This window comes from Pseudopodoces humilis, chromosome 10, assembly GCF_049639895.1.
Source record: "Pseudopodoces humilis isolate 2021_Gansu_Grassland_sample_001 chromosome 10, ASM4963989v1, whole genome shotgun sequence".
NCBI classification, from domain to species: Eukaryota; Metazoa; Chordata; class Aves; order Passeriformes; family Paridae; genus Pseudopodoces; species Pseudopodoces humilis.
In genome coordinates, this window is record NC_142209.1 from 7022090 (window position 1) to 7035688 (window position 13599).

At 43.9% G+C, this 13599-nt stretch overlaps 1 protein-coding gene across 1 annotated transcript; it reads right to left on the reverse strand.

Annotated features, from left to right (window-relative positions):
• Positions 1-553: 553 nt before the first annotated feature.
• On the reverse strand, positions 554-8102 carry PTGS2 (prostaglandin-endoperoxide synthase 2). The gene is made up of 10 exons (XM_005531316.3): positions 7980-8102; positions 7517-7633; positions 7262-7405; positions 6692-6835; positions 6133-6314; positions 5251-5334; positions 4834-5080; positions 3649-3935; positions 3342-3489; positions 554-3198 (listed from the first exon to the last, which is right to left on the reverse strand). Exons 1-10 carry the CDS (start codon positions 8092-8094, stop codon positions 2792-2794), a joined length of 1875 nt encoding a protein of 624 aa, XP_005531373.3. The 5' UTR covers positions 8095-8102; the 3' UTR covers positions 554-2791.
• Positions 8103-13599: the final 5497 nt, after the last annotated feature.

A 13599-nucleotide genomic window follows, 5' to 3' on the forward strand; every position in this document is an offset into this window, starting at 1 on the left:
TCTCAACAGAGGTGAAAATGTAGGGAAGAGGCTGGGTGGTCTCAAAGATGCTCACTGCAAGAGAGGGAACACACTGTCCATGCTCCTGCTCCAGCTTTCAGGAAGCACAGCCCTGCTCTGGTCTAGTGGTCACTTGCATTCGAAAGCAGTTTCCCCTTCTGGAGAATGTCAAGCATGAAAGGAAACAGCTCTGGGCTGTTCTAGCCTGGGAAAAGGGAAGAGAGGAAGGGAAGTCAGTTACACCAAGGTGGTGTTGTGCAACTCCAGTATTGTACTTTCCCTTTGAAGCTGCCAGGGCAGTGCTGGCATCTCTGCTGTGGATAAGAGGAGCTGACTCCTCCAGGGATGGAGCAGTAAAACCCCTTTTCACTTGAAGCCAAAAGGAGAAAAAATTACTCCATCTGGGCAATTTAAGCTACAGGCATCTTGGGTTTGACACATCAGAGAAGTTAATGCTGCTAATTAGTAATGCACTGTAATTCTCCATGTAATCAATTAAAGAACTGTTTCATCCTAAATGCTGCTGAAGGAAAACAAAGGAGTCCATAAAAGGTAATGTTTTCAATTTATTTATATAAACAATTGCATTTTAACAACATTGTTGTCCTACAAAAATAAAGTGAAAAACAATTCACAGAATTTTAAATAAATAATCTCAAACATCCACATTTAGTGGCTGCAAAGTACAAAACACAGAGTGCACAGGAATCCTTGCTGAAGCAGCCTGTACCTTAACTCAAGTGAGATGGTCTGAGGAATTCCTCTGTACCTACCCCAAAATAACTTGATCTGTCCAGACTTGCCTCCCTTTGACTCTGCCAAACCCTGTTCCTGGGTTAATGGCAGAAGGGTGCTCTGAAGGGTGCCCAGAGCTGGATCTGATGGACAATTTGCATGAGGAACAAGTGTCCGAACAGTGTTCACTCGTTAGCACATACAGTACTGACCACCTTTGGATATAAGGAGAGAGAAGGTTTTCCTTTCTTCGTGCTTCAAATAGAGAAAGGAAAACGAATGCCCTTCTTGCTCCCACAGCATCCATACCAAGGACCACTCCAGATCAGTCACTGGTATTGACGGCTGCAGGAGAGCTTGGTTCTGCTGTTCATGGTCACAATTACAGACCTACCCAGCACGAGGCATGGCTGGCTTTACACAAATCCATGGAAACAGAAGCCACAGACAAACTACACTGCTGCCAGAACTGGTACAATTCACAAGCCTCTACAAGTGCTTGAGAGTTCAGATGAAATAGAAAACTCAAGTCCTTTTCCACAAGTAGTCAAGGAATTTTGGGCAGGGGCACAGAATACCCGGTTGCTGCTCTAGTCCAGTCTGAAGTGACATTTTCTTTTTCCCTATAGTTCCCCAGCTGCTTTTATGGGAAGATCATCTTCTACATTTCCTCTCTAGAAATTAAAAAAAGATACCCTTACATGCAAAGTCTGAAGTCCTATACAAGATCCTGTGTAACGTATGTGCCCAGATGAGACTAGATATTTTACTGATGGATTAGGACAAATATGTCTAGAAGATTTTGTGCTGGCCACTTTTAAAGAAGCTTAAGCCACTTACTTAAAATACTTCTGTTTATAAATTATAAATAAAACATTATCCCTCCTCCCCCTCCCCAATAAATAAAAGTACAAGTTGCATGTAAAGCTTGTGCACACAGGCAGAGCTAACTCCTGTGCCTGGAAGTGCTGCTGAATCTCTTGTGTTCAGTTCTCTGTATTACAGAGCTGCTCAGTTTATCACCCTCCTGTTTTTGGGAGCACAAAGCTGCAGCACACCCTAACTCCAGCTATACTGTCCTCCTGTACTTAGAGTAACAGACATTAAAATTACATTATCAAGTAGACCAGAGAATGACAGCTATGAAAAGAATCCCAGTGCCTTAGGCTAAGTTTAAGACCTCCCCAGAGCTACATAATAAAAACACCCCTATCCAAACGCAAGCAGCCTTGTATTGCAGCCTGAGAGTCAATGACTGCTAAGCTCAGTATCTCATTCTCACTCCCTTACACAACTAATATATCTGTCACACTTCCTTCAAAAAGAAGTAGAATCCAGGAAAAGTACCATTTTCTTTAAATATTTAAAACATTATAAACATTTTTTTCAAAGTTGTAAAAAATTTACTTTAAATATTTAAAACATTAAAAACATTTTTAAAAAGTTGTAAAAAAATTTACTTTCATCTAAATCCAGAAATGGATTTGCACATAAGAGACATTAAGTTATGATACAAAGTGCCCTATCTGCAGTGATGGAGAGGTAGTATCAACAAGAAATGCAATGCATTTTCTGACCTTACATAAAGAAGTGAGTCTCAAGTATTTTTTTTTTGTTAATTTTTTGAGTGCTCATATGAAATTCATAATCTCTTCTGGCAGTTTTCATTGAGTCAGATTTTTTCTTGTACTTTTAGGTCAATACCTGCTTTCAAGTTGCTGAGAAAAAAAGTTGCTTTTGTAGTGTTATGTGACCTATGAAAACTGTCAGACAGAATCACCACCACTCCTCTTCATCAAGTATTAAAACAATAGTAAAAACAAGGTGGAACCTTTATCCACTTTGGAATACATCATTCTGTTACAGAAGATTTTAAAAAAGGGATTCACCACTGTTAAGCTGAAACACAAAAAATCCCTTTTGTACATGGAAGCCTTACCTCAGTAAGGAACTTAAGGCAACCCCCACAATGAAGATGCTCAAGTTGTTTTTTTAAATACTAAGCCATAAATAGAATAAATAACACCGTTAAATAAATAAATAAATAGCTGGATTTCTACAGCTCGGCAGAGCGCTCTTTCAGCAGAAGCGTAGGGTTGATATCTTCCATGGCAGTTTTTGAGGTACTAACATTAATCGTGGCCTCAGTGGGCTCAGGAGGCAGGATGTGGAAGGCAGTGAAGGGACAGCCTTTCACGTTGTTGCAGATGAGCTTCTGCAGGGAGGCTGTGTTGACGATGTCAAAGCCCACCTTGCCCCCGAAGGTGCTGGGCTTCCAGTACTCAGGGGAGCAGATGGCATTGCCCATCAGCCCCTTCAGGGAGAATGGTGCCCCCATTTCCACCATGGTCTCGCCAAAGATGGCCCCGGGCCGGGGCTTCTCCACCAGCAGGCCTGGGTACAGCTCCATGGCATCAATGTCCCCATACAGCTCCTCCAGCTCCGCTGCCATCTCTTTTTCTCCTGCAACGAGTGAAAACTGTAAGTGGAAAAATCCCATTTTCTGTGCAGGACTGTCCTACTGAAGCCCAGTAATGACACTGGAGGACTCTGTGGGCATTTTAAGACAATGTCTCTCATTTGCTGGGAAGGATGAGGATTGTTACCTGTTAGCTCTTCAAAGGATCGGAATGGTTTCAGCATGAAGCGTTTCCTGTACTCATTCAAGGACTGGTACCTCATCTGTCTGCTTTGGTCAATGGAGGCCTTTGCCACTTTCTGTACTGCAGCAGGAACATTCTTCCCACCAGCAACCTGTTCATGAAAGACAAAAAGCTGTAAGATCTCCTGATACGAGTTATGAGGAAGTTGTGCCTTTCCAGTGATTAGTTTTAAATAGCTTTATCCCATTCCTTTGTTCCACCCCCAGCTCATGCCTCTGTCAGTTCACAATGAACCTGAGGAAGGACCTACCCTGCCAGCACTTTGCTTGGAGAAAGATTTGACCATATGGGAGAGTCCATGCTCCAGCATGATGGAGTTGTTGTACAGGAACTGCTGGAAGGTGTACTCCTGGTCATGGATCTGGAAGGTGTCAGGCAGCAGTGGGTGCCAGTGGTACAGGGTGTTGAATTCGGCTGCAATGCGGTTCTGGTACTGGAACCTCTGGTTGAACAGCAGCTCGGGGTCAAACTTCAGCTTGAAGTGGTACCCGCTCAGGTGCTGCACATAGTCCTCTATAACGATCTTGATTGTCTCTCCTGTTGGACAAAGGAACAGGAGAGAACTGTTGGCACTGCTTCTCCTCAGTGGCCGGGAAAACACCCTTTCTGAACTGTTATAAAACATACCACAGTGATCAGGACAACAAACACTTTTCTGTAATCTCTCCTAGGAAGCAATGTATTTTATGTGACTAAAGGGTGAAACAGTACTTCAAATCCTGAGAATTCTGGGCTGTGGGTAGTGAGGTGTTTTCTACAGCCTGATTTCCCCCTCCCAAGACACAATTCCTTGCATGCTCCACAGAACAGCACACACCAGTATTTACCCTGTGTTCAGTTATACATTATATCTACGACAGAGGGATATCTCTAGGATAGAGTTGATGTCTGAAAGCAAATCTCAGCTTCTAAACTACATAATACAATTGTCTTGATTTATGGTTTCAGTTGTGGCAAGGTTTTTCCAGCTTAGAGCACATCACCATTTACATAAGATGAAATACCACTGGGCACACAATTAGACAGGAGAACTATGCAGTTACATTTTACATAACCTTCTGAACTTTATACTTAATCATAGCCTTTCTTTTAAAGCATACCTGAGCTGACCCAACCCTAGGGGGAAAAAAAACCCAAAACCCCAGATCAGGGAGCCTGAGGTCATCCAGCTTCACAGGCTTTCTCTGAGAAAGGAACCTGAGCTTCCTGTCTTTTCACTGCTTTCAGTTCTGCTTCCCTCAGACAAGGGAACTGAGTGTCCCTGAGTTTTCTTCATTTCCATCTTTAGCAGAGCTGGGGGGAAGCTGCACCTCAACACAATCCCAGTGACAAGCCATGAAGGAGCCACTCACACCCCAATTTACAGGATAGCTTTCCCCTCACTCCACCCATGCAGGCTCCAGCTGGAGCTGCACATAGCAGCAGGGGCTCTCACCTATCAGTATGAGACGGGTGGTCTGGAAGAGCTGCTCATCGTCCCAGTCAGGGTGCTGGTGCTTGAGCACATCGCAGACGCGGTTGTGTTCGCGCAGCCAGATCGTGGCATACATCATCAGCCCTGGCACCAGACCAAACACCTCCTGCCCCACAGAGAACTGCAGGTGCTCAGGCACATGGGGCGGGTACAGCATCTCTGCCTGTGTGTCCCGCACGGTCGGCGGGTACATTTCTCCATTGATCATCTGTGTAATGGGGAAAAAACAGGAGTTGTGAGCTACGATACTTTGGTTAAGCTCTGTCGACTTTCTCAGCTCTGACTCACACTTTACATCACCTACACCATTCACACAGCACTAATTTAGGAAATTTATGCCATCCAGTAAGAAGGTAGGAATTCTGAGCTAAGACATACCTGGTATTTTAGCTTTCCATCCTTTCGAAGCCTCAGTTTAAGTTGTCTCTCCAGAGTCTCTCCATAAATGTGGTTCAAGTCAACCTGTAAAATAAAAGCATTTGGGACATGAAACCAACCTGCATTTTTTGCTATTTTAGGATAAGTCCCACTTCTATGGATACCAATAAGAGTCCAACTCCTCGATGTTTACCTTTTAATTATATTGTCACTACCTTATAAGTATCATGGATTGATATTTAAGATGAAGCCAAATTATTTCCTGGCAACTGGAGCCATGTCTGTGTAAGAGGAGGTTGTTACATTGGCAATTTAAGAGGACTCTGTTTATAGTGTCAGCAACTTTTTATTATGCAGACAGCTTTCTATATATACACACACAATTTCTAGATTTGGTTTGGACATAAGAGTAACACAGTGAAGAACTCTTTGTCCAAAGGATGCCTATCTTGTAGGTAAAGATCTTAAATCCAAGTCTGCTTTTGACGTTCTTTTTAAACTAATTAGCAGTACATAAGCAATACTTAAATGCTGGATACAGCTCTTTGGAACTGACAAAGACAAGAGAAGCTTTCGATATGCACTACATCTAACATGCTTTAGGTGAAAGCAGATTTTTGGGAACAGTAAGAGATCACTGGACAGATATTTTAAACAGAACCACTTGTGCAGAGCACAGGTTCTGACCCAGGAGGAGACACTAGCAAACACTGGAATTTGGCCTGAAGTTACAGAAGGGGTAATCCCATGGGATTGTGGCACAGCGTGTGCACACATGTCCCCTGGCAACCCGCAGGATGCTGTTCTGGCCATTCCAGCCACTCAGCAGCTCCCAAAGAGCATGAGCCATGTCCCAAGCTGTGTCCCCAGCTGTGACCATACCCCGTGGCCGAGCGCTCTGGTGAAGGCAGGGCCCCGCTTGTGGTCTGTCTTGAAGAACTGGTGGGTGAAGTGCTGGGCAAAGAACGTGAACATCACATTTGTGCCTTGCGGGTCAGGAATAAACTTTCTCCTCAGCAAAAACTTCTCCACAATCAGATTTGAATCTGGGAGCTCTTTCTTGCCTGTGAGAGAAACAGACAGTGAGATACTCTAGACAACCCTTTATGCAATATTGAAGTTTATTCCTAACAAAAAGGCTTAAGACTTTCAGCAGCATATGACAGCAGCATACAAACAAGGGAAATTACCTACTTTTCTATGCTCACTTTCTTGATTTTATTAGAAATTTCTAAATTCCCTGCTTTTAGCATGTAACTCAATAGCAAGAACTAGAACAATATCTTTAAGATCTTTAAACAACATACCCAAAACATGGTTATTCCTAAAGTCAACTACACTGAAAAAAGGTTACAGACAAGCAGATCTCATAGGAACTACTACTTATTTTTTCCTCTTAGAAAAGACCAAGCAATCATTATGTGTCTGGTTTATTCCTCACCTTTAACACCCATTGGTGTTGGGCAGTCAAGTCCTACTGGTGGAAGGCTTCTCGTGTAGTAGGAAAGATTGGAATAAGCTTCCCAGCTTTTGTAACTGTAGTCACTATTGTAAGTTGGTGGGCTGTCAATCAAGTGTGATCTTGCTGAAAGACAAATAAGTATTTAGTTATTTTTAACTGTACATTTTAGTCTCAAAAAGTAAATCACAAAGCCAGATCTTCTGCATATATTTGGCAGCAGTTGTACATTCCACACATATCAGTTACTGATGTTAAAACTTATTACAGTTACTGAATAACAGAACTGGATCCTAGCTGATCAGCTAGATCTCATTATCAACATGAGCAATGGGGTGCCAAGTTCATGTCAGCAAAATCCTGGACTCTTGCAGAAAGCAGAATTAAGATGCACTTCAGCATGTTTCACACAAGCCTGCATCATGCAGAAATCTTAAATTTTGGTCTTTTAACTGCAGTGCAATTTAGGCTGTTTGGTTTGTAGACGGATCAATTCAGTGCAGTATTCTGGAATAAGCTCTAAGAGGACTGGAAGAGACAACTCACACTTACAAGTTAGTACATATCTCATAATAGTGTCCCGTAGGAAGGGAATGTTGTTGATGATATTCCAGGCTCCTTGGTAGTGGGTGAGGATGTAGTGGACAGTGTTTGGTGATGGTTTCAGTGCTAGCCTCAGCCACGTGAAGAATTCCGCTGCAAGCGACAATGGGAAGGTTATTATTAATTAGCTTATGGAGGATAACCTGCAATGCTGGAATTGGATTATGCGTTTCATTTCCACAGAGAGGGGTGTGGGATACTCACGTGTGGTGCAGTTCTGCCCGTAGTAGCCTGTCCTGGTGCAGTCGCACTCGTAGCGATCTGGCCCAGCGCTCATGCAGACACCTCTGTTCTGGCAGGGGTTCGAGCAGCAAGGGTTGGCTGCGGGGGAATCAGAGCTCGGGTTAGCACCTCTGCAATATACTCCCACCTCCCCAGGACTTTAGACAAGGAACGAGAATGCTCTGGAGTTTAACGCTGATCAGAAGGCATCACAGCGACCAACCATCCACGGTAACCTCTGGGCTACCAGGGAGCAGCTTTTAAAAGAGCAGGAATTCGCCTCTTGCCTGCTGCCAGCAATAACCCCCCTCAGAAGGGGAGACCATCCCTCACAGGCCAGCGGGGGCTTGGCACTCATACACAGCAGAGAGATGGCAAGAGAGTGAGGAGCACGAAAAGCAGAAAGGCAAAGCGTGCGTTAATGCGGAGCGCGGGGCGGACTCACCGGCGCGGCCGGCGGCCAGGAGCGCGGCCAGCAGGGCCAGGGGCAGCAGCGGCATGGCGGGGCTGGGCTGGCGGGGCTGGCTCGGCAGCTCCAAGTGCCGTCCCCTGCTGCACATCCCGTATTTATGGCAGTGCCGAGCGGAGCCCGGCTGAGTCACTGGCCGGAAGCACGAACCCAGCGGGGAATTTCTCTTCCCGCCCCGGCCCGCCCCGGCCCGCCCCGGCCTGGCCCCGCTCGAGGCAGGTGTGAGGGACGGCCTGTCACCGGCTGAGGGGACGGCACGGGGCTGGCGCCGTGCCACAGCGAGCTCCTGCCGGCGCGGGGTTCCGCTGATTGACGACTTGCTATTTATTTCATTCATTAGGCAGGAGGTCAGAGGGCTGTGATCGCACATGGGCTGCAGAGCACTCGCGCTGCGGAGCGCACGCACAGCGAGCGGGAAGGAAGGAGGGAATGCTGGAGGGAATTTGGTTTTAGTTTAGTTTTAAGGAATTTAGTGTGTCTGACAGGACCAAATCGTGTTATTAGGCATTTTTGGAACAAACAGTGGCTTTTCCCCAACACTTTTCCTTTAAATTCCCCACCAGCGCCAACCCCTACCCTTTTCCCCAGCTGCCCCGCCCCCTCCCCCCCCCCCCTCCCGCTAGTTGCACTCTAAACAAAATTTCCCTCTTTCCTTTGAGAATACTTTACCTTTTGGTCATAGATTATTTTTTATTAATCAGAATGCTTTGTAACTATTTTTAGTCCCTGTTGCGTGAGGAACGGCAATGAAAGCAGGAGGATGTCATGTGGTTGTGCAACCGTGCAGTGTGGAGCAGCACTTTCGCCCTCGAGGTCAGCATTAAACACCAAAAACCCATAGTGGCTTCAACAAAGATAGCTTGCGAGGCTGATGGTGTTTGAATTGCAGATGCGTGGCTTGACAGAAAGTGGAATCAGGCCGACTTAAACATAATCTTATTTTTGGCCCCAAAGTGTATTGTGGTCAGTGACTAATTTGTGTACATCAGTAGTGGGTCTTCCTGGATGTTTTAGGTCTGGTACACAAAAAGCTGCATAATCAAGAGAAGGCAGATAATATTTCTTTATACATTTGCATGCAGAAACCACAGGCTGGGTCAAACACTTAAGCAGAGGATGCCTGTCTGCCCAGCTGAACCAGGGGCCACTGGAGTTTGTGGCCACAGCCACGTCTTGCTCAGTCTTATCAAGTGTAAAAAAGGTGATATTTTGTTCTTGCATAAGCCAAATCAATTAATTATGGAATACTGGTTATCCAAGGGATGAGGATATGGCATGCACAGCACCGTAGATCAAGAGTCTACACACATTTGCATGTATTTCATATGTCCATCTCACACTGATTTTGTTCGATCTCACAAAGCTTTTGTGGATGCTATGACATGGTACGACTTTACTGCAAAGAGCAAATGAGACACTGTTTAAATAAGGTGCATAGGAAAATGTTTCTGGAGTGTAGAACCAGCAACATTAAAGGGAAAACTGAAGTAATTGTGTGCAGCCAATCACCCCTAAAATGATAATACAAAGGTAACTGTGCTGTAATTCAGAAGACCCTAGAGATATAGATAACTCATGATGCTTAAAATTTTCAATTATTATAATTAATATGTAAACCAAGAAACAGGGCAGAACTCCAGGCTTTGGAGAGGATGTTTCTTCCTGGGAAGCAGTACTTCTGCAGCAGGAAAACCAGTCAGCACCCCCCACCTTACAACCAATACTGCATTCAGTGTGAACTCTCTCCAGTCTGATTTTAGCTGGGGAAGGTCACTTGTGTGACTGTCAGCTGCAGTAGAATTGAAGGGATTCTTCAGTTTTGCAAAACAATGAAAAATCAGGGAGATACAACAGTGCTGCTTCTTTGATGGCTGCCCTTCCCCACTTGTTGCTTTGGGATTATCTCGGGTAAAGAACTGGTTATATGTTGGAAAAGGAATTTTTCTTAGAAATGGAAGTTTGCTGTGGCAGGATTCACCACCAGGTGGAGATTTTATGCATCAACTAAGTGCTCTTTTCGTTTTTAGCACATAAACCGTCTTTGCTAAGAATTTGTGTTATTTTTCTTTCTGTTACTTGAAGTACCTTTTGGTCCAGGTGAGAGCAGCCTATGGAACAGAGAACCTTCGTCAACCTCAGCCTTTTTGCATTTGCTGACATTTCTGGAGGAGGCAATTCCCTGAAGCTATTCCTGTTTCTATTTTAGGTTTAACTGCATGAATTCACACCTTTCCAAGGCAAGGGTTCAGGACAGAGGATGCAGTGACCTTTAAGGATAGACATGCTTTCAGTAATGCCACCAAAAGAAAGGGAGATTGAGTGGCAACAGTGGAAATGTCTCTTGGCACTGGTGCTGCTCCATTTTCCAATGGGTCAGCTGAACCCAGCTGAATTAGCACTGAATTTATCCTTGAGCCTTTTTAATGTGTTTGAAATATTTTCCCTCTCTTTGTGACTGTGGCAATCTCACATTTTATAGTGAGTAGTTTCCTGGGATGTGAATCAGTTTCATTTGCTCTGTGCCTTCTTCCTGCTCTTTTCATGTCAGAAGGAGGTCAATATGAAATTTGGATATGTTGCTCCCAAGGCAAGCACACTCCGAGGCTGATCAGACATGGATATGATAACAGTCCTGGATGTTCCAAAAATGTTCTTGAGAACCAAAGGACTTCTGGGGAAAGTTGGTGTCTTGAAGCTCCTGTTTTGTGCCTTTTGCAATATTAGAACTCTCTTAACAGAAGGGTTTGATTATGAAATTGCTTTGTGCTTTCATGTGATCACCCTGGTCAGGCAACTGTCTCATCTACTTCTCTCTCTCTTCTCTTCTTGCTGTGTCCTCATGGAGCACTCTGATCACTTGGGTCCCAGTTTCATTGGCACCCTGGGTTGTGCTGGAAAGCAAAAGTACTCATTACCTGGTTTGGAGACAAGGGAAGTTTGCTTATTTTCCCCAGGAAAATCAAAAAGGTGATTTAAATAATTTATGAGGTTTCCAGGTGACCACAATTTTGGAATTGTTCAGAACACAAATCAATTCCAGGCAAAACTCTATATGAATATAGAGGGTGTGAGAACTGTGAGCTGGATTGCCTTGCCCTCAGGAAAAATCCTGTGGACAGTGATTGGCAAGGAATGTTTGTGCATGGGCTGGGGCGGCTGGCACACAACTATTCCAGGGGGACCAGGAGCGGGACTGTGAGCTGGGAGCTCACCTCAGGTGGGTACAATGTGGACATTGTGTAAGGAAATGGAGCATATCTTGTTATCCAAATCATCTTCAGTTGGGTTTGTTTTTACTCCTGGAATTTTACTGAAAAAAATGTGCAAAAAATAGGTGGGTGGCAGAAAAATCTACATCTGACTTAGGCAAGACCTGAGCAAGTTTGAGCCCTCACTGCCCTTTTTTTTCCTCTGTAGAGCAGCTTCCCTTTGGACTTCAGCTGTTGGAAAACAACATAAATTCACAGGCTGTGCTTTATTTGCAAGCCAGTAAGAGTTTTGAGGAATGCATTCCAATATGATAGATTTTATTTTATCATGAATAAAGCATAGAGTAAACCCTGCTCAACCAATCCTTTCCAAGCCTCTGTTTTTAATAATGTCTCTGAGTTATTGTATTAAGTTGCTGGCATTCTTGACAGACTCAGTTACAAGTCAAAGGCTGTAATGAAACAGGTGAGACGTTTGACTTTACATCAGATTTACCTGCAGAGGTGAGATATGAAATGAGACACCTGTACAGTGAGTGCTGTGTGGTGTCCAGGTTTCTCCCAGGCCTGTTTGTTTTTCAAATTCTTTGCCGTTTACCTGTATAATATCATGTCTACAGGGCATCTTCACACTGCTTGGGACATGATGCACATCAGTTTGTTACCAAACCAGAGAGGAAAAGAACACAAGAATTGCTCCCTTTTGCTCAGCTTAAATGTGGATCTCCACCCGATCCAAAGTAAGGCTGAGCTCTTTCCTTGGGAGGCGCCCAGACACTCGATCCCCATGATTTGAAATGAAAGGGAATGAATGAAGCCCCTGCAGAAATGGCCCAGCAGAACTGTGTTTTGTTTGTTCAGATGAAGTGGATTAGACAATTCCTTTCCTCATTGGCACTCTTGGTAGTCACAACTTCAGTCCTGCCTGACGAGTTCCTGAAAAACAAGCCCTAAATGACTTAAACTCAGCTCAAAGCTGTCTAGGATGACCTTTTTCCAAGGAGTGTAGATGAATGGAGGATGAAGCACAACATTTTTATCCTGTATGGTAGTCTGAGGCAGAAGCTGACTGAAAATTTCATCCTAGCTACAATCTGTCCCTTTTTTTTTCAGTCACAAGATTTAAATTCCTTTTTTATGGTGAATTTAAAAAGGAAGATTATAAACATGAGCTATTAGATAAACATAAAATTTTGGCAGCCACTCTCTAGATTAGACTTGTGGATTTTTTAATTTTTTTTTAAATTTCAAATAAGTTTTCAGAGACTTTGTTTGGATATACTCATCTATGGGGATTTTTTTTCCTATATAAGCTGCAGCTATTAAAATGGAAACTATTTTTCATTGTTTTTTGCCAGAAGAGGATGTTTTCTTTATTGGCAATTGTTACCAAAGTTAAGCCATGAACTTCCTTGCTCCCGTGATCCTGGAATTTTTTGCAGAGCCCCTGTTTTTCCCCATGCAGCCTCCATGTGTTTCCAATGTGGACATTTGATCACAGGGAGCTCTGAAATACGTCATGAGATTTTGTAACTGCCTTACATAAAGAAACGTCAGCTGACATTTTATCTGCTTTTGGTCACTGGCTGCAGCTCACATTAAGGTAATTGCTTCTGATGTGCTATTTTTAGTAAGCATTGTATATTTAAATGCTATCTTTCTGTGGGAAACCTGCACAGAAGACCCTCCTTAGAGAGATTTCCAAATACTTCCCTCCTCAGTGCAGATGCTGGAATTTTCTTTTAGCAACTTCCTGCTTAACTTTTAGTGAAATCTCTCATCCAGCCTCATGCTCTTTTGTTGTGCACATACACAGTTGTGGAATTTTCCTTTGCTTCAAGCACATGGACATTAAACTGGGTAAGAGAAACTGAAGTAGATTTTCCTGAGTGGAAAATTGTTTCAGTATAATGCTTTCTTACATAAAACTAAAGTTTATTTAGCTTTATTCATTAACCCCATTATTCATTCAGTTTAAAGAAAGGAAACATTCCTTCTGCAAATAAGAATTTTTTTCTACAAGAGCATTTACCAGATTGGTTTACAACAGTGCAAAACCTGCTGTTCCACCCAGTAAGCTCTGCTGTGCATGGTTTTGTATGGTTGTCTGTGAATTCATGGTTTTGTTGAATCACAAAATCCCAGAACGGTTTGGGATGGAAGGGACCTTAACACCCATCCAGTGCCACCCCCTGCCACAGGGAGGGACACTTTCCACTAGCCCAGGTTGCTCCAAGCCCCATCCAGCCTGGCCTGGGACACTGCTAGGGATCCAGAGGCAGCCACAGCTTCTCTGGATGCCCAATGCCAGGGCCTCCCCACCCTCACAGGGAACAATTCCTTCCCAATATCCTATCCAACCCTGCCCTGTGGAAGTGGGAAGCCAT

Bases quoted from the DNA above. Each gene is read 5' to 3' on its own strand.
- PTGS2 (XM_005531316.3), bottom strand. From the start codon at position 8,094: ATGTGCAGCAGGGGACGGCACTTGGAGCTGCCGAGCCAGCCCCGCCAG. The intron at 6,836-7,261 runs GTAAGTGTGAGT...TTTGTCTTTCAG, and splicing joins TATGAGATATGTACTAACTT to CAAGATCACACTTGATTGAC. The intron at 3,490-3,648 runs GTAGGTCCTTCC...TTTCATGAACAG, and splicing joins CCAAGCAAAGTGCTGGCAGG to GTTGCTGGTGGGAAGAATGT.